The 22854-nt window shown below is 37.3% G+C and overlaps 1 protein-coding gene across 1 annotated transcript; it reads right to left on the bottom strand.

Moving 5' to 3' along the window:
* Window positions 1–213: 213 nt before the first annotated feature.
* Window positions 214–21142, bottom strand: rmp24 (ribonuclease MRP subunit p24). The gene is made up of 5 exons (XM_088929473.1): window positions 20833–21142; window positions 15996–16015; window positions 12650–12849; window positions 1863–2068; window positions 214–1511 (listed from the first exon to the last, which is right to left on the bottom strand). Exons 1-5 carry the CDS (start codon window positions 20925–20927, stop codon window positions 1361–1363), a joined length of 672 nt encoding a protein of 223 aa, XP_088785599.1. The 5' UTR covers window positions 20928–21142; the 3' UTR covers window positions 214–1360.
* Between the last annotated feature and the right edge of the window lie 1712 nt (window positions 21143–22854).

The following is a 22854-nucleotide window of genomic DNA, read 5'->3' as shown; positions in this document are numbered from 1 at the left end:
GGGTCTGAACAAAATATACCAAAAATAGAAAAAAAATCAGGAACTGACTGACAGGATTAGTCAATAGGTAAAATAAATATTCATAACCCCCAACTTGTTAATAACTTCTGCCAAAATATACCTGAGTGGTTGGTATAGTTAGAGGCACGTGAATTCTTTCTCACAGAGGCAGAGGCACAGCTTTGGTGAAAAAAGTAGTAAACCAGACACACATAGTTCAACAAATATTTATTAACAATGACAGTAACAAACACTACACACGACATAAATACAATACACAAGTTTCTGTATTTATAAATTCACATACAAGGTGATCCTAAATACCCAGAAAACCCCAGACTGCTACCCCTTTTTCGACTCTTAAAAAAGGCCTACAGAGGCCAGAGATATGCTGCCATCTAAATGAAATACAATACATTCTGCCTTGAATTACCTCTCTCTGCAAACCCAGACGCCACAAAATAAATGGGAGCCTATCTCTGTATTCTAAAAATGCAGCCCCAAACAGGAAAGGCTGTGTTTAACAGAGGTATTCATGACTCAGGAAGCCCAAGTTCCCTCCAATACAGAATAGCAAGCTTCAAATACTTAGTTCCAATCCGGTTTTGTCTGGATGATCATGAAGTAGGGGCTCTCGTCTGACACAAGCTTCATGTTTCAACTCCCCTCTTGTGGTCTGACCTTCTTTCTCTTCTTTACCCTCTTTTTTTTTCCGGATCGGATCTTTTATGGTGTGTTTCTGAACTGCTGATTGACACTTCATCATTTACCCACAACTTCCTAGTCACCTGTGGCTGTAACAATATAACTACAATCTATATAACACTGAAAATCTGTTGTTTTTTTTTAAAAACTGATTTGAGAATAAAAGCTGTACAATTTCAGAGAAGTTAAAGATTAAATAACTTACATTTTTACAACCCAGAAAATCATAATATAGTCTTGATCTGTTGTAAAGTACTGTTAAAAAAGCTGATTAAGGCTGATCTATATACTGTAAGTCCACTTCAAATTGAGTGGACTAAAATACAACATTATTTCAATTATTATATATAAAGTCTTTACTATACAAGAATAAAAATACTGAAATCGGAAAAGGCGAAAAGTCTTTGGTCATTTTATTTCACATGCAAGCAAGAATTTATGTTAAAACGCCAGTACATTCAAAGTCCACAAAGGAGCATCTTCATAGGACCAACTATTGGTTTTTTTAAAAAAAGAAAAGATGCGTCAAAAATACAGTTCTGTAAAAGCCCGTTGTGATCTCTACAATTGAAAGACAATTAAGTGTTAAAATATTATTGTGGAAAAAGCTTCCTGCACTTGCCAAAATTCTTGTCATGGTTCTGCTTCGCATGGCTCAAAGCGAAGAAAGGAAGTCCTGTAGACCGCCTTTTTTATTCTTCTCATTCTCTTCAAGGACTAGCAGTCTCTTGAGATTCGAAAATGCAAACTTCTTCGCACTGGCTGATTTGGAGGAAGAGGAGCTGGCGGGGGCTGAGGACGCTGACCTGCGGAGAGACATTTCACTCCGTGAGCTTTATGTGAAGACTTGCAACTGGCACGTTACAGTCACAAAAAGGAAATTCACAACAAATTCAAGGAAAGAAGTGGTTTTGATCATTTTATCCCACTTCTGTCTGTATAAGCAATGTACTGACAAGCACACAATCCTAAATAAGCACCTTTATATCAATACACTAAATAAGGTCCAGGTCAAATTCCTGATTTACTGTAGGACGCATCCTATGAACATACTGTGCACAACAAAATATTTCTAAGCCACTCTTTCTCTTCTGTGCAAGTGCATTACGGAAAGCAGAACTCTTCCAAATCCTTATTCCAAACACAAGCAATATTACCTTGGGGTACCAGCTGGGCTTTTGCCTTTTGAAGCAGACTTGGGGAGTGGTGTAGAGGCTTTGCTAGCCAACTGTGGAGTTAGACCAGGTGTCTTCTGTCTATTCGCACTACGCGGAGTGTTGAGGTTCTTGGAAAAGCCCATCAAGAAGTCCCTGCTCACACCACTCTGTCTTGAGGTCTTGTTGCAGTTGTAACAGGTGACCAACTAAAAATAATACCGGATTATTGTACACTGAATTATGCAACAACTTTTTCTCAACCACAGCTGACAACTCAATTAACACTAAAATATAGACACAATAGCGGCCATCAGTCTGAACTTGTGAAGATGATGTCAACGCAAAATCTAATTAAGATTTTTTTTTTTAATATATGTATGGAACAGGAATAATTGGTTTAACACAGCAATACAGTGCTTTTTAAGTCATTTGTCTATACATAAACTTCCTTATCCAAGAAAGAAGAAACTATTACATTTCAGGAATTCTTATGAAAGTTATATCATCCCATTAAAACACAAGTTATGATTTAGTTGCAACCTAATATTGTAAGTGCATACATGAACGTTAAACTAAGTTATACTGTCAACAGTTCACTATTTACTGTACAGTGGACAATCAGCACATTGTTTTATGTGTAGTGATGAGATTATATATAATATTCTGTGATTCACAACAACCTAGCAAATGTTTTTGAAAGAGGAATGAAACAAACAAATCAAACAGGATTCTAAAACCCAAAAGTTAACTTCCACGTACTGTAGGAAGAAGGTGCTACAACAAGTCCAGTCAGTTAACAACTGATATAAAAATAACTGCTTTAAAAATGGATTCATAGGAAGAAACTCACCGAAACAAAAGTTGCCATGATGAGTTATAACTGGAGGGATGATCTGAGCAGATAAAATTGAACTCTCCTGTTTTCGCTACTGCTCTATATAATGTGCAGCCGCACAGCTGTGAGCCAATCAATCACCACTGGGAGGGACTGTGGAAAATTCATTCATCCCATTTCCCCGTCTTTGCCAAATGATGTCGGAAATATTCCTGCCCTGCTCAGGGCACTGATCTAGACAGTAATCTGGCTTTACTGGAAATAAATGATTTTCTTTTTCTCTACTGCACAACAACATTATTGTAACATAGGTTTGACAAACCTATGTGTGTGGTTTTAAGTCATTGATTTGATTTTTACATACTATAGATAAATTTAGTTGGCCAGATGCTCTTAAGAAATATATAAAAATATTACCTAAATATTGTTATTAAGCATTACATGCTTGATTTAGCTACTCTTAAATGACTGTAGCACAGTTTTAAGAGCTGCCTCCACAAAAACTAGTGGGGTAAATCAATTTTCAGGATTTTCAGGATTTGCTTTCCCCACATAGTAAAGTACTCCAAACTAATACTCCATAGTAATACTATGTATATACTTAACAGTAGATGCACTGCGAATCTAAAAATAATAAACTCCAATAGTAATACTCCAAACTATTTTTAAATTAGAAAACCAAAAAATAAGGAATACATATGCTGTTGTTCTAGATTATTTAGATATATTGGAATTATAGTAAAACTAATCTGTACACTGTTTTCTAATATGAAATCAATTAAAATCACAACTCAAACTTACTTGCTCCATCAATAGTGGTATTGTAACTATATTTGTCATCCAAAATCATGTCACTGAAAGTTAAAAAATTAAAAAAAGTTTTAAAAAATAAAAAATGCTATTTTTAAATGGATGAAAAATGATTACATTTTAGAACTGAAACTGAAAGAGCGAACCGAGTTAGAACTCTACAGTAACCCATGTTGACTTAGAAAACACGATACGGGCATTCATCAAATGTTGCAGCAGTCATTAGCAACTAATTGACTCCTTAGTCTAACAGGGTCATGTGAGGCAGTTGGATGAAACAGACAGTGCTTTTGGACAGCCTCACCAGAAGAATGACTAGCACAGAATTATGAAACTCACACTGAAAAAGAATGTTGCCCTTTCTGTGAAGAACAGTAGGGAATTTGTGCTTCTTAAGGGTTGTTTGAGTCTGGAAACAGGCTTTACAATAGGATAACAATATAAAGCCTGCATCAAACTGACAAAATGCTTAAGACAGCATAAATATCAGTGTTATTGATTGTTCATTACAATTTCTGCTTAAACATTTATGATCTGAGTTGAGTGCCGGCCACACCCTGGAGGATTTGAAGACGGTCTCTATATTTCCCTGTATGAAGTTTCAGAATCAGAAAAGGCTACAGAAAGTGCTTTCTCATGACTATCAAGAGTACAAGGACGATTGACAAAATATTGATTGCAAGGTCATGAATATATTTAATCAATATAAATTTAAACATATAGTATATTTCTGATAGAAGTTGTATTTATACATGCTAATATTATATAAATCTATTTTCATGCTGAATAAATATAACTTAGGTGCCGTTCAGAAAGGGTATGAACACTTTTGGAGGTTACTATAAAAGGATGAAAAAGCAGAAATGCTCTCTCACACATAGAGCTGAAGACGTTATCTTTAGATACACTTTCGAACGTGCCACCATGTCTCCAGTTTATGCCCTGCTATGCAGAATGCCTAATCTAGCTGGCATTACACTTCCAAAATGACACCAACTAACAATGGACGCATGTAAATAAAACAAGACTCACATGACTACAACAGTTATTATATCTTCTAAACAATTCCTTAAACCAAACCTTCACAAAATGAAATAACATAAATAAGAAGTTTAGATTGTGCTAAAAATATATGCCACACAGATTTAACAGCATGAAAGCAGTGATATATAAAAGTTACCATCTTTTGCTACAGAAGTCATTTCTGTGATCAAGCAAACATTATTTGCTTAGCTGTCCAGTAATGTACTGTGACTACTTAAGAAAGCTATTCTACAATTGTACTCAGAATTGGATAAGAACTCAGGAATGGGTACAGATGACAGTGCACCTTCTATTACTTATCTGATTAATGAACCAAATGTAAAAGAATCTTGTTCATGAAGAAGCAGAACAGCAATCAGCAAATAGACCACAGACTCACAGTAAAAGATATGGGTCTACCCTGGTGCAATTGTCACAGACTGCTTTGTGGGCAATCAAGCCGACCAACGAGTTCTTTGTTTCTAATAATACACTGCAAATCAAAAATAACACAAGTGACGCTGCCAAGTGCTGGTGGGGATGAGAAAGAGTGACCTTAATGGAGCCCACCCCCAGGCACGCGATTGCCCTTGAATATACTGTACAAAAGTGAAAGAGGAAAACATATCATAGAGCCAATGGCTCTATAATGAAAACCAATTCCAGATTTATATCACTTAGGCCATAACTGAGCTGTGCAGGGGTGGAAATAATTCCTGAGACTAGCAATATCTGATTAATAACAGGAAGCATTAATGACTGTTTAAAAGAATAAATTTGCTTGATAATAAAGAAACAAAACAGCCTAATGACAAACATCATGCTCCTGCTTCTCCAAACAAAAAAATCAGAAAAATTAAAAAGCCATTAACACTAAACCTCAGTAATCAAAATTGGTTTCTATAGATCTTGTGATGTTGAGATGAATTTACAAGCAAAAGAATGTTTTATATTAATATATGGCGCAGTAGTTAGCATTGCTGCATCACAATATTGGGGCCCTGGGTTCAATTTCAGATCTGGGGTGCTATCTCTGTGGAGTGAATGCTCTCCCTGTGTTAGCATGGGTTTCTTATGGTTTCTTTGGTGTCCTCCTGCAGTCTAAAGACATAATTGTAGGTTAATTGGCCATAGTTGTGAGTGAGTGTGTGTGCATTTGTGTCCGTCTGCCCTGTGATGGGCTGGCATCCTGTCCAGGGTGTACCCTGCCTTGTCCCCACTGCTCCACCATCACCCTGAACTGGAAGAAGTGGTTAGGAAATGGATGGATATTTGTCATGATGAAGTCCTTTAAAGGCATAAACAGACACCGTGAAACTGTAAAAACAGCTGGATATATTGTTTGACTGCTAAAAGGCCAACTGGAAAAAATACTGAACTGCATTCTGTCATGACATCTAGATCCATGGTATCGGTATCTGTAGAAATAAGGAATAGTTTAAAGCCAAGCTGACATTCTGAAAACTGACCATTACTTTTTACAAACATCTATTAAAGTATAATTAACAAATTGGGTGACAAAAGACAATGCAGTTGTTACTATGGTCCCACCCTGTAACACGATTTTTCTGAAGAGAGCCTACAGCTATTTTTCATATTTATTTTTCACATTTAATTTCAAACTGTAAAACCTACTTTGTAGCTACAGTAGGAAGCACAAAGAGAACTTTACTTTTATCTACAACACATGTTGTATGTTGCAAGTGTTTTAACTACTATTTATGGCAAGAAGAAAAATTCTAATGTTCAAAACAGTCAGTTCAACCAGTTTTTGTTTGCTCTTTTTTTAAGTTTAGCATTTGTATCTTGTGCATATATATTTTTTTTTCTATTCTATGCAAAATTAAATCAATCAGACATGAGAAGTCCATCAAGGCTCTAGTCTATGTATTCTGTGATTTGAATAGCAAATATTGTGAGCAGGAAACAGAACAGTCCTGAGATACAGTTTTCAGACAAACTGAAGTCCTGGCAAATCCTTTAATTCAGGTATAACAGGAATAATATCTTTCAAGTGAACCTCTCTCAGTTTGTTGTTTCATCAGTCCTTAGTATCCAGTGTGCTGAATGTGAAGCAGCATCCAAAACAACCTTTTTTATTAACAATTCCATGGACATTGTGGTTTAAGAGTGCACAAACAATGAAGAAAATAGGGTTACAAAGTGAACACCAAATGATCTGACCTTCTTAAGTATTTAAGTGTTAGTACACTTGCTTTGCATAGTTTCATGTGGATATTGTTGGACTTTGATGGAAACCAACATTTGTAAAGACATTTTTTTTTAAAAAAGTTGCCATCCTTCAGGTTAGACATAAAACCTAAGTCCTGACATAAGTCCTGATTCTCTGCAGTCATTAAAAATCTAAGGGCATTTCTCAAAAAGAGCTGGGGTGTTACCCTGGTGTCCTGGCCACATTTACAACTGGCCATTCCCAATCATGGCCTCCTAATAATCCCCATCTCTGAACTGGCTTCATCACTCTGTTCTCCTCCCCACTGAGAGCTGGTGTGTGGTGAGTATACTGGTGCACAATGGTTGCCGTAGCATCAGCGAGGTGGTGCTGCACACTGGTGGTGGTGGAGGGGAGTCCCCCTCATCTGTAAAGCACTTTGAGTGGAGTGTCCAGAAAAGCGCTATATAAGTGTAGGGATGATTATGACCACGACACTTTATTATAACTATCGTCATCATCATCATCACGGAATGGCTTCTGAACATCCCATTTAAATACTGTACATGCAAAGTTATCAAATTGAAATACACTTCAACTGCCTCAGCTTTACACGATCACTTAAAATGTTTTACGTTGTGAACTAAGATTTGTATGATGTCTGCACATTTAGCAATTTAGGGAAGCTACAAAGACTGGAGGAAGGGTTCAATTATACAAATGTTTTTTTTTTTGCAAGAACACCGAAATTTTATGGAAGGTTAATTTGCAGGTAAAATCAAAATAAACTGTTCTCTTTATAATTCGAACAAGTAAATAGAACTGGAGAGGAAAAAAAAAATCTCTGGTCAGCCTTTCTGAGCAATTCCTCCCTTCTGCCTATAATCTGTAAAACACACTGAAAGTACCTTCTAAGAAGAGTTATTCCCAGAGCACTGCTTTCATCTGAGCTTTCCTCACATCACTGCTGAATCCTTTGACCCTGAGAAAGTACTGTCACCCTGAAACTGCTGTATATAGAAATGTGACCTCTAATTTAAAGTCAAGTTCCCTGCCTTGTCCACTATTTGTGTTTATCAGCTACTTCAGAAGACTTTTGACTCTTCAGCTCTTGAAGGGCACTCTGTGAACTCAACAGCAGGAATGTAAGCATACTCTCCTCTGCTTCTTTCCCTTCCTTGATTAAGCCTGACTCTTATCATAGCACACTCATCCACAGCTGAACACAAACCTTAAAGCTCTCAACTATCTTCAGTTATACACAGTTGCCTATCAGCCCAGCATTTCCTTTGCTAAACCTGAAAATACTTCGGGGCCTCAGAGATAGTGCAAAGGATATTTTTAGATTCACAGTGCATCTATTGTGAAGTATATATATTTTGGATATTGATTAAATGTTTTGGTGGCATTTTGAGCACTGGATGAATGACTGTTGCATAAGCAACACACTTTAGTGAGTGATCTGATTTGGCACAAATTGGGTGATTTAACACGCTGCAAGTCAAGCTTGGTGAAAAACTAAGAAAGAAAGATTGGAATCAATTTGCCTCATATTTTTTAGAGAACAATGACTTTGTTCTTTTTCTTGGGTGTTCACAGCCTGCAACATCCAATATCAAGGTGATAGTCCACAGTCCAGCAACATAAGGCCATAATTTGGAAAACTATAAATTAGTGACACCTCACTGAGATTGTTGGGCAGGTAAAGTGTGATGCCTGGGCAGGAGGACTTCTTTTGTAGTGCAACCTGAACACCAAGCACAGCAGTTCTTAAGTCCTGGGATCTCTAAGGTAAGTAGCAGCTTAACTGTAGATAAGAATTTGATAGCTGAGCCATGAACAATCTATTCGCCAAATTTGAGCCGCACCGATCATCTGTGGCAGTGGTTCTCAAACTGTGGTACGAGGTGCCGCCAGGCGGTATGCCATATGACCCTGGAACTTTGTTGTGTGTGCTGCAAAATTGGGATGGGTTTTCATATTTTCTATTTTAATTAAATTAGCTTGTGTCAAATACGCAGCCAAGGTACTACGATACTTGAGTGGACACAAGAGCTACTATGTAATTCTATACCATTGTATAGGAATGTGTGCTATGAACGAAAGTGGCCAATTGTATTTAAAAAAAAGTTATCTCCAGCAAATAGGGAGGTAGGAGAATGCGTGTGATTTTGGAGCACAGGAAAGCACGATAGATAACAGAAAAATATTTAAGAACTGTTCTAGGTTAATTTGAGAAAAATACACTGAGCGTCTCTGCGTTTCGCTCCCATGCGCATGAAATAAAAACCTCTTAACTTCTGAGACAAACTCCTGAAATGGGAAAGGGGGAAAATGCAAACTTGCGGATTGCTAAAGCTGGTAAGCCCCACACTACTTGTGAAGAACTTTGTTTACCGTTGGCAAAAGAGCTGACACATATTATGTGTGGAGAAAAAGCTGCTAAACAGCTCGACCTGCTGCCCCCTCTCCGAAAGACACAGTCACTCATAGAATTATTGATATGGCGGATGATGTCAAAAGTACGCTGATAGAGCGCGTTAAGATGAGCAGATGCTTTCACTGCAATTAGATGAGTCTATAAATGTCGTTGATTTGGCCAATTTGCACGTTTACGTTCGTTACGAGTTTAAGGGCATGTCCCATGAGGACTTTCTGTTCTGTAAGCCGCTACCAACAGGAACTACAGGAGAGCACATAGTTCAGTTTTTGAATGAATTTATCAAAGAGAACGGCATAGACTGGATAAAATGCATCAGATTTTGTACAGATGGTGCTAGAGCGATGACAAGCCGAGACAGCGGTGTAGTTGCAGGAGAGGTTGCTCCAGATATGAACTGCAGCATCCAAATATCAAATTGATAACCCACCAGATATGAACTGCAGCATCCACCGCAAGGCCTTGACCGTCAAGAAAATGCCTGACAATTTAAAATCGGTTAAGACTCTGTTGTGAATTGTATCAAGGCTCAACCAATTCACAACTGCTTTGCTCGACTAAACAGGCTCACCCCTCTCACTGAAATAGTGCTTTTTATTGTTTATTTTTAATTGTTGTTGTCGTTCCTTTTGTCATTCTGTAAAGCGCTTTGAGAAGCCACCTTTAAAGGTGCTATATCAAATAAAGTTTATTTTTATCATATTTATTATACGTGTATGTGAGTGTGTGCAGGCACGCGTGCCCATGTTGGTCATTGAGATTTTCTGGGGTTCCTATGAGAAGATGACTCGTAGGCAGTACTTGGATGCTTTGGTTTGATCAGGGGTGGTACTTGGTCCAAAAAGTTTGAGAACTACTGATCTATGGGATGAGACTGGAACTACATGACATCTAGAGCTGAAACAGACCAGTCAAAAGGCACATGCTTGCCCAGGCTCTACAAGAGGACCAAGACAGAAACCCACAACACATCATCCTCAACCTCATGCAAAACATGCATTTGCTGATATACAACTTGTATTCTGTTCCAGGGTGGCTACTTATGCAACTGCCTGGTGATCAGATCTGTTTACAACAAATTAAGCACCTAATGAATTTACCTATGGTATGTCTGTGCAATAAAATGTCAGTGCACCTGCAACAAAAAAAGACTGTCCTTCTCCCCATAACTTTGTGAATGTTTTACTGGTGTAAGCGGTTTCTTTTTCTTGCTCAAGGCAATTATAATGCAAACAAAACACGACACACTTAAACCAAATATAAACAAAACAAGGCAAAAAAAAAAAGAGAGGCACTCTTTAAGCTTCTAGAACATTCTCAGAGGCCCGAAGCTTATCAGACCACCTCTGAAGCTCAGTTCAAAATTTTCCTCTTCATTACTCATCTAATCTCTCAAGCTCTATCACATCTTCCTGAAGACAACTTCACTCAGTAACTGAAAGGGTATAGGTTTTACACTCATTTCCTTAATATTCCATTTCAGAACAGAAAACTGTAGCACAATACTTTGTCATATTCTATGCATATTTATAGTGATTTGCACAAGGTATGAGGTACTGTATGGACAAGATATAAATAAGTATGAGAGGTTTTTTTTCCCAGTATAAACATTTTTCCTTCTTCACAGATGGTTCAGGAATGTGTCCCTTGTGAATAAGGAGAATTGTGTGTGCAAAACTGTTTGAGATGATGACACTGGAACTGGTCTCATTGTCTTTTATTATCTGTTGAGGGTTTGTCATATACATGTGAACTCTTGGATCAGAAAACCTAACTGATCGACTAGACCTAGTGTCGGGCCTAAAGGCTGTCTGAGCCTAAAGGCATGGAAAACTGTTAGATATTGACCATTCTCTGTAGGGAGAAAGCTGTCATGCCTGGAGGATGGAAACAGTGGCTTTAATCTCAGTTCAGTTCAATGGCTGGGGAGCAACAGGGTTCACAGAAAATCAATGACAGCAGCTCATAAAATTCAAGTCCTCAACTAACCTCCCTCTAATGTTTTCTGGGAGGTAAGTGAGAAAGCTTTGTAAATTTACGAAAGAAGCCACACTTGCTTAACCACTTCACACGCACAGTTCTTCTAAATCATGAGAACATCCTGCGCATAACAAAATGTCCTTCAAGCTAGAGACAGAATATTGTTTTTCTTAGGTACGCTTTAGTGTTTTCAGCAGATGAGTAAAAAAAACAAACAAGAAAATGAAGAGGATTTTAAAATCTGTTTTATGTGAGGATGAAATGCATTAGAATGACTAAGGCTCAGAGTGCATCAAATTGATAACCCATCTGCAAAATTTCAATCCCATTAAAATTATAGTGGGTTTACGTTGTAACACAAAGGTGTACGAGGGAAAAATAAATATCCATCTCCCACAACCGCAAGGAATTATCTTGGGAAATTCTTGGGAATTAACACACTGATGTGGTGGAATTAGAACTGGAGATCAAAACATAATGAATACACATTTTTCACTAAAGCTTGCTTACCCCCATCCTTTCGGATTAAGACCGTGAATTTTTCACTACCCCGCGGACTGGTATAGACCATAAGGAAAATAAAATTGATAAAAAATGATTTGGATATTGGAGAAATGTTTACTTTCTGACATTTCTGGGACTAGAAATCAATTGGAAAATCGAAACAAAACAGTAAAAAAAAAAAAACGAGGTCAATGACATTGCCAACCTGGACTGAGAAACTGCAGCTCTTCTTTAAGGGGCAGAGTAACATTACACTGGTACCTTCCTAACATAATATTAGAGGAAGCAGATCTAAGGAGAGCCAGTTTTGAAGACTGAAAGTAGTGAGAAAGGAATCGGCACTGCCTCAGGTATTTAAGGGAAGGAAACACACCACTTTGGCATTCGATTGACAGTGAAGAAGTATTATTACAGGGAATTCTTTCTTTCTGTGAGTCCTTAATACAAAATCCTTTCTTGACATGGTTAACTACAGTTCTATTATTTTTTGCCAACAATAAGGATGTCACAAAATTATTTTTTTAAATACCCCCTTTATTACCACTGATACCATGTGTACTACATTGTTTTCTACAATTGTAAGAAATACACCTTAAGTGCGAGAAGGGAAATAAACTTCATTTTTACCTTTGAACTGTAAATCCTCTACACTAGATGTAAAACCTAGGTGAAATTTTATAATAGTGGCTCCCTTTAAAAACACGTTTTACTGGAAAATGAAAAATTGCATTTTCTACATGCTGCTAAATGAATTGCAACACAGCAATCAAGCGCACGATTAAGGCATTATGGAAATGGAGGCTCTGTATGTCAAGAATTACATAACTTTAAAGAAACCAACGCTACATTGAGTGATGGCCGTTTAAAAGTTTTCTTTTGCAAAACTTTACGAATTGTAAAAAAAAAATACACTAAAATTTCAATTTGATATCTGAAACACTGGCCACCTGTATTGCATACAAAAATGAAATTAACAACAATTATTTTTGTGCTTTCTGACCATGGTCTCTCATGAGCCTTACCATTGTGCTGGTAGAATTCCTAAACCTTCTCAAAATCTTCATTTGCTTCAGGCTCAGAGTCTTCCGCGCTGCCTCCATTTTTATAATCTTTTGTATCTGGAGGTTTGACTTCTGTTTTGGTTTGAATCGTACTCTGTGGTTACCAGGAAGGCGCCACTGGAAACAAAATGGGCAAATCAAACGATTCCGAAGACCGCCATCTACAACAAAGAGAGGTGAGATGGGATCACATTTAATACTTTTTTACATCACGTTCTCCTTTAAAGTGCGTGCAAATGTTTTTTTGTGGATGTGTAGAAGAAATGAACTACTAAACTACCCTTAAGTCAAACTGAGTTATAATATTCTTTATTTAAAAAAAGTGGAAAATATATTCCTTGAAAACATTTACTCAAGTTATAGATGAACCCATTGACGCCAAAATTAAGAATAAACAACGGACTGTCACCATCATTATCAAACAATATAAATAATTCTAAACGGAATTTGTTTATACTGCCCATTACCTCACTAAAGGCAGCAAAATATTTAGAGACAGATATACAAGCAATATAAGCCAACTCTGATTTAAAACAAAACAATGAAGATTGGATTGCTTCTGCCAAGTGTGCAACATGCATACCGGAAAAACAATGAATCACAAACAGCTTTAGGATATAAGCAGTTGACACAAAAACTGAATTCTGGAAAGAAATGTATGTGAACTAGATAATTGGCCATGCTACAATAAACGATATAGTGCACAAATACAGCATTTGCTAATTTCTTTCTTATACTGCAATTAATGATATCCTAAAAGTGTTTGCAAAATCCCGATATAATCTTTTCTACAATTATCATTTTTTATTAACAGGCCCCTACATTACACTCACATAACCATATGCCAGCAATACGTACTGTAGCTATTTAGCAAACCTGACAATGAAACCAGGTCAGTGGAAAATGTACTATGACAAGCAAGTAAACTGTCGATTTGAAATGCTGAGGACAGCAGTAGGCTCTAGCACACGAATTCCAAAAGTTTGCTGAACACTCTAGTTGTTGATTAGCTCTCCAATAAGCAATTTTTATTTACCAGAAGGCTGCTCATACAATCAATTTTGTGAAGCCAAAAAGAAACCGTTTAGAAAACTGCTTGAGCATGTCAAGCTTTATACACTGTATGTCTGTTTTCCTTTCTAAAAGGAAGTCCAAGAATGTGGAATTACAGGTACTGGGATATTTTTACAGGTGTTGTTTACGGACAGCCAGTACTTTATGGAACTGTGAAGCCTCTCTTTACATGTCAGCTCACTACTGACGTGCACTGGACCCCTCACGAGAGAAAGATGAACTGCACATCCATCAAAGTGTTCAGCCTTGGGCACTGCAAACATCGCCGTGAGGTACAGAAGGACCAGTACCAATTCAAAAATAACAATCTCTGAAAGACAGTATTGCTTTCGACTTGATTTCTTACTTTTTGTTTTTGTCCTTTTAAGGAAATTTGACCGGGCTACAATTTGATTCAACTTCTTTCTTTGAAACCTATTTCAGAGTACAGTCAAACATACTGTACTAGAACTGACTAAATCACCAAAACACAACATTAAATCAAGGTCAGTCGACTATTTTGTAAGGATTTTAGTTTAGATCACTGTTTCATAGCAGGTATTAGAAGTGGCATAAAAGAGAATCTTCCTCCTTTGATTTGATCAAAATGATGTCCTATGAATTTTAATGAACAGGCTTTTTTTATCTCTTCTGGTGTTAATAAATGAAAAAAGAATTTCTCTCATCCTATCCATCAAAGACACATGGACCTTATTTAAAGATTGTTACCAGATATGAGGTTTAAAGTTAGAATTTGCCACTGCTCTTGATTTGGCCCCAAGGTGTCAACTTTAATTAATCAAAAGACTCATTTAGAGAAATGTTAGGGCCTCTAAAAATCCCACTCACTGGCTTTCTTCACACAATTTAGAAATACGTGCAAGCAAAAAGCTATCAGAAACTCCAAATAAAATCATTACCCACTGATGTACCTACTTGTTTACATTTTTCAGTTAATAAAATGTGTTCTACTTATGGAAATCCTGCGCAACAAATAAATGTTAACTGAATAAATTAAACATTTCCTTAAAGCCACTTGTGTGTCTGATATTGGATATTTGAATAAAAATACCAATTCACTCCAGTAAATTTCAGTCAAGTTCAAATGTACTTCAGGATTTATGATGCAGCCTGTTATTGAAACAGAAGTGCCAACCGAGCTTTGTCAAATTGTACTATGTCTGCTGGTCATGATGAACCATTTTATATATAACTTGCTGCTCGATTAATATCCGCCCTGCTGACCCACTTTTTCAATCTGTTAGAAAACAGCTGAAATCGCAGCAGACTGAAAGTGTGCCCTGGTTCTGCATCTTTTCAAAGGCAGCAATGAGTCAAACCCTAACTGGTACAGACCTATATCCACTTTGCCTTGCCTTTCTATATTCATGCAAAAACTGAGAAACGAGACGTTGTGCTCCTTTCTTAGACAATAATTCTATTTTATTCTACATGCAGTCTAGTTCCGGTTCTGGACAAGGATGTATTACAGCAGCTTTAAAAGTTCTCAATGACACTGTCTCTCGTCTTTTGTCTCTTCAAAAACAATTGCACTTGTCCAGCTGTTTTTTTTCTAAATAAGACGTTTGTGGATCAATCATCTCGACAGACTCTTGACATATTCCTTTGTATGGTTTCAGAATTACTTGCAGTAATACAAATCCTGACAGATCCCTCACAACCTCTTCCAGTTACTCAGAGGAATATTACATAACAATCTCTAAAATGTTTTTTTGGGAAAACTGAGGTCTGGTGCCAAATTGCCAAAACATCTATCATGGCATCCATTCCATTTATCACTGTGATCTTTGCTCTTTCATTGATTTACCTTCTCTACATACCAACTGAATGCTTTAAATGGGTTTAAAATAATTTACATGTTTGTGATTGAGAAAATACCTTCCTGTCTACATTATCTATTGCAGTTCTTTTATACTATTTTTCAAGTAGGTGTAAAACCTTTACCAGACCTATTTTTATCTGAGGGTGTTTGCTGTTGTAAACTGAAATTGTTTCTGCCTGACACTTGCACTTGTTAACAGTGGCATGTCCTGTTACATTACTGACATGTTGATGACTGTTCTTTTCTTGCAGTGCAGTTTTCTGTACAACAGTGGCATAAACCCTCCTGGCTAGGATATCGCTAGTTGAAAACAATTTCTCAATTATAATTAATCTTGTTAAATAAAGGCTTATTGCTAACAGCTAGAACACCAGTTTAAAAGGGCATTTAGAAATATTTTCTTGAGCTTACCTTTCCCCTGTTGTTGGCTCCTGAAAACAAACAAAAAAAGCAGGTGTTGTAAGTTCCTCAAATGTATTAGTGTCAACATATCCATGCTATATGAAAATATTGCAGCATAACAGAGAGTTCATATATATATACACATCAAAGTTTGCATACAATTAGCCCTTGCTTGAAGAAGAATACATTTTGCTGATTGACCTGAAAACATCAATTTCCACTTTAATTTTCTCATATGTAATTCACACATACCATAAATGTATGCTTCTATAACGATTATTACAAGAGGACAAGCATAAAAACTGCCATTTAAAAAAGATTTTAATCGAAAACACATTATATATAATAATACAGGACAACATATTGTGCTATAGTAATACTTTGGAAATTACATCCAAACAATGCAGAATTAAAATGTATTACTGCAAAGTTGAGCTGTTCACTGGCCATGCTTAAGAACAATGTATACTGATGAATCACATAGACCTTTGTTACCTAGACTATTAATAGCGAAAACTAAAAATGGTCAATGACATTCAAAATCTGAGGCACACATATGAGGCACACGTGCTAAAGGAAAGACTATGATTAACTAAATCCCCCACTGCTGACTGTTCATGTTGTCAAATTACAGCTTTTTAAAATCAACGTCCGGAGTGCTGTGCAAACAGTACTACCCTGAAGCCTAACACGAATGAGTTCTGTTGCAAAATGCAGATTTTGAGAGAAGAAATATACTTGACATAATCTATTACTGTATGAGCCCTGTTTCACAGCAGAGCATGCACCTCAAATCAGTGACAACTTCAAGCCTGAGAGACACCTAGATTTTTCTTTGAACTTCTAGTGTTACCATGGCTGATAGCTAATCTTAGAAACCTCTTAGCTAGCTAAATTTAGCTAGAGCATTCTACATTAGCCAAGTCAATTTACAACCAACACCGTGGTCAAGACAAAAAGACGCCGCAGACAAACTGCAAGGTGTCTTGGCACTGTCAAATTAACGACTTACAAAGACTTTCAATGTACGTGTTTTAAATGGCTAAAAAAATGTTTATTCACATAAAAGCAACAATAATTATGTTACTTTTATTTGGCTACTTTTTAAGTATGTTACTATTATTTTGACCCCAAGACCAGAAACAACCCTCTTTCTGCAGTATATACTGTAGCTCAATACAGAGAGGACAGTTTTTGAAAGTGTGTCAGGTGGTTTAAGTGCTGAGCATGCAGCTTCCTAAAAACAACAACCTCTCTAAAATTCATTTTCTTCAACTTTGCTCCAGAATGCAAAAAAGCCAAGGAACAGTACAGGATATTGTAGTAAGAAAATGGAGCAGTGTTTTAGGACATAATACTCAATAACCCTTGAATTTAGGACAATATTCTTTATTTTTTGTTTAATTCTATAAACAACATTATAGTACTTAGAACTAAGTAGGCATTTATACAGTACTTCAGCAGTACACTCCTTGACATCCTGAAGAATTGCCATTTTTGCTGTTTCAGACTTGTTTCTGAGCCAACACTTCAGTGACTTTCTCCTCATTAAACTTCACAGCTAACAGATAACACAGCTAAGTAACAAGACAAAACCAGAACAGGACAATGCTGAGCAAATAGAAGAATACAAAAACAAATTATACTGCAGCACAGAAAACATTTACCCAATAAAACATACCCCTCTAAACCACAAATGTTCACTGAAAAGGCAATGGAACGCTGTAGCTGGTCGCTCAGCGCGACGCGTCTCCTTGTGGCCTACCCTCACTGTTGACAATCAGCTCACCACAGACGGCAGCCGGCATTCTCTCCTGTGACGGCTGGTTTCAAGACTGCTGCTCAAGTTGGTTGACTCTATACAGCTGACGCATGCATACCACATCACTGAATAACATATTACGGTAACTGGGCGTCTGTGAGACCAGTCCCCTGGTTTCTCATAACATGGGCAGTATGTGAAGGCCGCTTTGTCAAGTACTGAGTATAATACATAGTAACCCTCTAAATGAGAAACACGAGGCACAGTTCGACTCACAAGAGTGTTCAAATAATCCCTCTGGAAGAGCCGCAGTCAGAAGGAACTATAGCAACACGCAATGGGTCAACTGCAACATATGCAAAGGAGCATATTAACTTGGGATGATCCTTTAGTTAGTATGCAGCTTCATACATTAGGATAATACCATTTGCAATTAATTCGGTTGCTGAAATTAGTCCAGTGGGACTGAAAACAAAAAGAATCCAAATCTCCAGTAAGATTTATAATTCAGCACTTCTGTCTCACAAGAGGTAGAATGGGCCTTCAACACAAGTTATCAACTAAGGATAACATCATACTACAAACATAAATATCACAGACATGAAAACTATAGCCACTTGTAACAAACGTAAAGCATTATAACAACACAAGATGTTATCTTACAGAAGCACATTTCATGTTCTTGAAAAACTAGCCCTTGGATATCACTTATTTTATTATAAGCGTTCCCAAATAAGTAACACAGAGAATACAGAGGCTGTAGGCATTTTTCAGTCTGGAAACTTTGAGCAATATAAATATTTCCAGTATAGGCCCCGTATACAAGTACATCAGGAATGGCAGTTTTATGGCCTGAGGAAAAAAAAAAAACGTGTAACATGCAGTTCTGTGATCTGTGTTGAAGCGAGTGCTTTATGTGGGTTACTACCTCATTTTGATTTTATTATTGTTGTTCCCTTGAAATTATTTCAAACCGATAGGGGATATTTGAACCAGGGATCTTCTGTGCTTCAATCTTTGAAAATGTCCCTGTCGTTACCATGGATTTAACTTCACCATTACCCATAAAAGGAGTAGGAATGTAAAGTTCATTTAGCACAATAATTAAAGCACAATAAATTAGCAATAAATATACTGTACAATATATATCACAATATATTAGCAAAATAATAATATAGAAGATCACATGACATTTTAGACGATTAAATGGGCATGTTCTTTTCCTTGTCATTGATGCCAGTCTTGAAACAATGTAATAATAAGAAGCGTGTTTTTCCACTGTCTGACAAATCCCTGTTTATGTAGACAAGTGCTTTACAAACGGTAAGCACCTTGTTTCTAAAATTAGCTTCATTTGCAATGCAATGAATGATGCACTCTTTGGGGCATATACCTAAGGAACTCCTGCAGAGTTCCTACAGTATATCATCAAATTATTTTCAAATGTCCGTTACATTTTAAGATTCTATCACTATCCCTTCACCTCACAGCACACAAAAAGGCCAGACGTTAGACCTCCACCATATCTTTTTATCATATCAAAATATTTGTGCCCTTGGCCTTCTTTGTCCATTTGCAAGGTGGGTGAAATGTTGAATATAATTGAGCATTTACCCTGACATCTTTTTCATTCAAATACTCCTTACTGCTGTGAAATAGTCCTTCTCTATGCCATTTAACAAGATCAGCTTCAGTCCAGAAATGAAACCGAACAGATTTTACACATATTGCAATGCTATGAAAGAGCAGGAGAGAAGCCAGGCTTAAATTAAAATCAGTTGGATTAAAGCCTAGAAGTGGATGAAAACCATGAAAACTAGGTTTGGGGAAACTCGGTCCAATGTACAAATTAGTCAGGAACAGTTACAACTAGAGTCTTTTCCATCGCGATACCATTTAGTTCAGCTAAATACCCGTTTCAGAGGGAGGGGGAAAATCCAAAATATCTCCACGTATTGCTTTTTAAATCTTCTAAACTTCAAACCTGGATTTCACACCGAGAGAAGCCCTCCATATAAATAGATTTAAGGCTCTCTGTAACCAAACCAGGTTTTTAAATCAACAGGCACTTGTCCACTTCATTTTAAAAATCCACTGCACCTTAAAAAACTGCCCAGGACCTAGGAACAATATCAGGAATATCTGGTCCACGTGTTAAAACCACATAAACTACTGTTCTTTGTTTAAATGAAAACAAAGCAGCACGTATTTTGAAGCCTAGTACACCCCCCAGAATAAAGAAAATGCTCTTTAAACATGTGAAGGAAGCGGCACATTCCGATATGTTGTCGCCCCACCGACAATCATAAAACAGGAGTCATTTAGACGTTCAGTAACTGTAGAGACGTACTGTAAGAAAGCGAAGTGTGTGGCCGACAGTGCTGCACCGACGCCAGCTTAACGTGTTCTCCGAAATCGAGCACAACCTGACCCCTTTCTCTTACACAAAATACACTCATTTAAGATTTAAACAAAGCGATATGGTCACGACATCTAATACCACCGACAGGGGGGTGGGTTTGGGAACCTGATTTCCAATAATAAGTCTAACACACCCTTCATTTCCCGAGCAGGTTTTTGTTCAGATTTTCCTTTCACGCTTTGGCGTGAGACATAAAGTACGCATACTCAGAGTATGTGAAATATTTGCCATACAGAGAAATACTTTCAAAAATAGTATTGGAACAGTTTAATTGACAGGTCTGCGGCAGCAGATATTCAGCATCTTCTTAGGGCAGCGAATATTTGGACTACCTTATTTAAATGAAAGCTCTTTGATCGTACTCAACTGCAATTAAAAATGACTTTCTTTTATCAAAATCGGGTTCTGCACCATCTTTAACTACACAAACAAGTTCAATCGCAAGCATACATTAGGCACCAAACGTCCGTTTTGAAATCATAGCTACGGCCGCAAGTATACTTTTCGCTTGGAATAATACTGGGATTTGCTGCAAAGCACTGCCATCCAGCGTGAAGACACTGCATAGGCTCACTATCCACAACGTGATCAACAAATACAGCCATGAATTACTGTTCGACAAGAAAACAAAGGAACTCTGCTGCTGTTGACTTCACACTTACATGAGAAAGCGGGATTGTTCCGGGCAGATGTCTTTGAAACAAATGGAAGCCTTCTTTAAAAAGTTCATTGTCTGTACTCGATCTTCTTCGGACATGCCTGGCACGCTGGTTGTGGCACTGCACACTACAGATCAGAAGAAAAACCTTTATTTTTAACTAGCCCTGACAAATTTCGTACCAGAAATAAAAAGAAAATAAATCTGACACTACAGATATCCGAATATATGCTAGAAAGCACAATGAAAAAACATTATTTTTGCCAGCTCACTCTAATGTGAGTTGAAAGATTCCCACAATGCATCACTCTCGCGCAAAGCATCATGGGAACGAGACCAAGTCTTCGGGATTAGTACTGAGAGTAGTAAAGTTTAATTTTGCACTTCTTACAAAGATACAATGTTCAGTGGAAGATGCAAAAATAACTGATTTGCAATGAGTAAAGTTTAATATAAATAAAATCATCACCTTCTGAGTACACAACTGCATTCTCTAATCACATACAGGTGGATGTTGCACATTGGCGGTGTTGGAGGGGAGTCCACATTACCTGTAAGCGCTTTGAGTGGAGTGTCCAGAAGTGTAAGCAATTCTTAATTGTTATTATTATTATATGGATATGCTGTTCTGTCTATTGTTCAGTCTAGCATTATTATTATCCTAAACCCCAAATCCAAAAATATTTCAAGCTAAAACCAAAATGTTACTCTACCCATATGATTCATATGGTTAGAGGGTTTGATACGATTATCTGTAGTTTAACACAGATATCCTGTCCTGGTTTTGGAGGCAAACACATCTGTTGGTTTTCATTCCAGCTCAGGTCAACTTCTTAATTCACGCTTTAATTGAACAAAAAAGTTATTTTTTTTCTACCCAAAAGTGTGGAATTGTTAAGTAACATACAATTTCACATGTTTGAGTAGGTCCAGAGGTGCAGTGATGAACATGGCTGCATCACAGCGCTGGAGCCCTGGGTGCAATTTCTGGGATGCTATCTGTAAGGAGTTTGCATGTTCTCTCCACATTCTTGTGGGTTTCCTCTAATAATCTAGTTTCCTCTCACAGTCCAAAGATACTGATAGTTCATCAGTATCTGGAATAATTACCCCTGGTATGAGTGGATGCTTGTCTGTGTGTCTGATGGACCATCTGGGTTGTATCCTGCCTTGCTCTGGTTGCTTGCCAAGCTAGGCTCAGGCTCCCTCACGATCCTGTACTGGATTAAGCAGTTCGAAAATGGATAGATGGATGGAAAAGGAAACCTCTCACATATTTATGAGCTGTCAAACAGTTATAATGAATCCTATTACCAAGTCAATTGAGAGTTCAATGTAGTATCTGAGGGCTTGGCTGTAACCAAAACCAGCAGGACTGTGCCATTTTCTGATGACATACCAGCACCTTCTCAAGACACGCTTGCTTGCACTTGTGCTAGATGGAATGATACGTTATTGTAATAATTTCTGCTCCTTGTACCACTTTGCTTTTGTTTCGGCGACTGCAGACTAAACTTCTCCCCTGGAGCCTGCATTTTAATTATTTGTGTGCCGTGTAAATCCTGTTGTAATTTAAAGTATAATTTTACAGTTTATTGATTTTCACTGCCATTTGCCTTGGATAAAGGCAGCTGCTAAATCTACAACTTTGTCTTAATGCGTCAATCAATGTTTCCAGTTTCATTGTCTCGGTGTAAATGAGCCAGTGTTCCAGTGTATCGTTTTTCAGATCACTTTTTTTTTGGAGTCCTGGTATCAACTTTGTGTGAGTGCAGCGTGTCATCGATTCAGTGTGTTAGTTTGATCATTTTTAGTAATGGATCATACTGTATGTCATTGTGTCAGTGACACTTTTTCAGCTTAAAGGTGTCTGAGTGCAGTATTAAATGTCAACGCGAGACTGTCAATGATTGTGTTAGTACGGTCAGTGTGTCAATGTAGTAATTTCTCTCCGTCAATGTTGCAATGATTGTTATCCTGTACACTTGTCAGGTGTTTGCTAGATAGTAAAGCCAGTATGTGTGGA

The sequence above is a fragment of the Atractosteus spatula genome, chromosome 12 (genome assembly GCF_055471065.1).
Source record: "Atractosteus spatula isolate fAtrSpa1 chromosome 12, fAtrSpa1.hap1, whole genome shotgun sequence".
In the NCBI taxonomy this organism is placed as follows: Eukaryota; Metazoa; Chordata; class Actinopteri; order Semionotiformes; family Lepisosteidae; genus Atractosteus; species Atractosteus spatula.
This window is presented reverse-complemented; position numbering and strand designations above follow the sequence as displayed.

Coding starts and splice junctions, on each gene's coding strand:
- rmp24 (XM_088929473.1), bottom strand. CDS start 20,927: ATGTCCGAAGAAGATCGAGTACAGACAATGAACTTTTTAAAGAAGGCT. Junction 12,850..15,995: donor GAGCCAACAACAGGGGAAAG/GTAAGCTCAAGA, acceptor TCTTTGTTGTAG/ATGGCGGTCTTCGGAATCGT. Junction 2,069..12,649: donor GGAATTCTACCAGCACAATG/GTAAGGCTCATG, acceptor TATTATTTTTAG/TTGGTCACCTGTTACAACTG.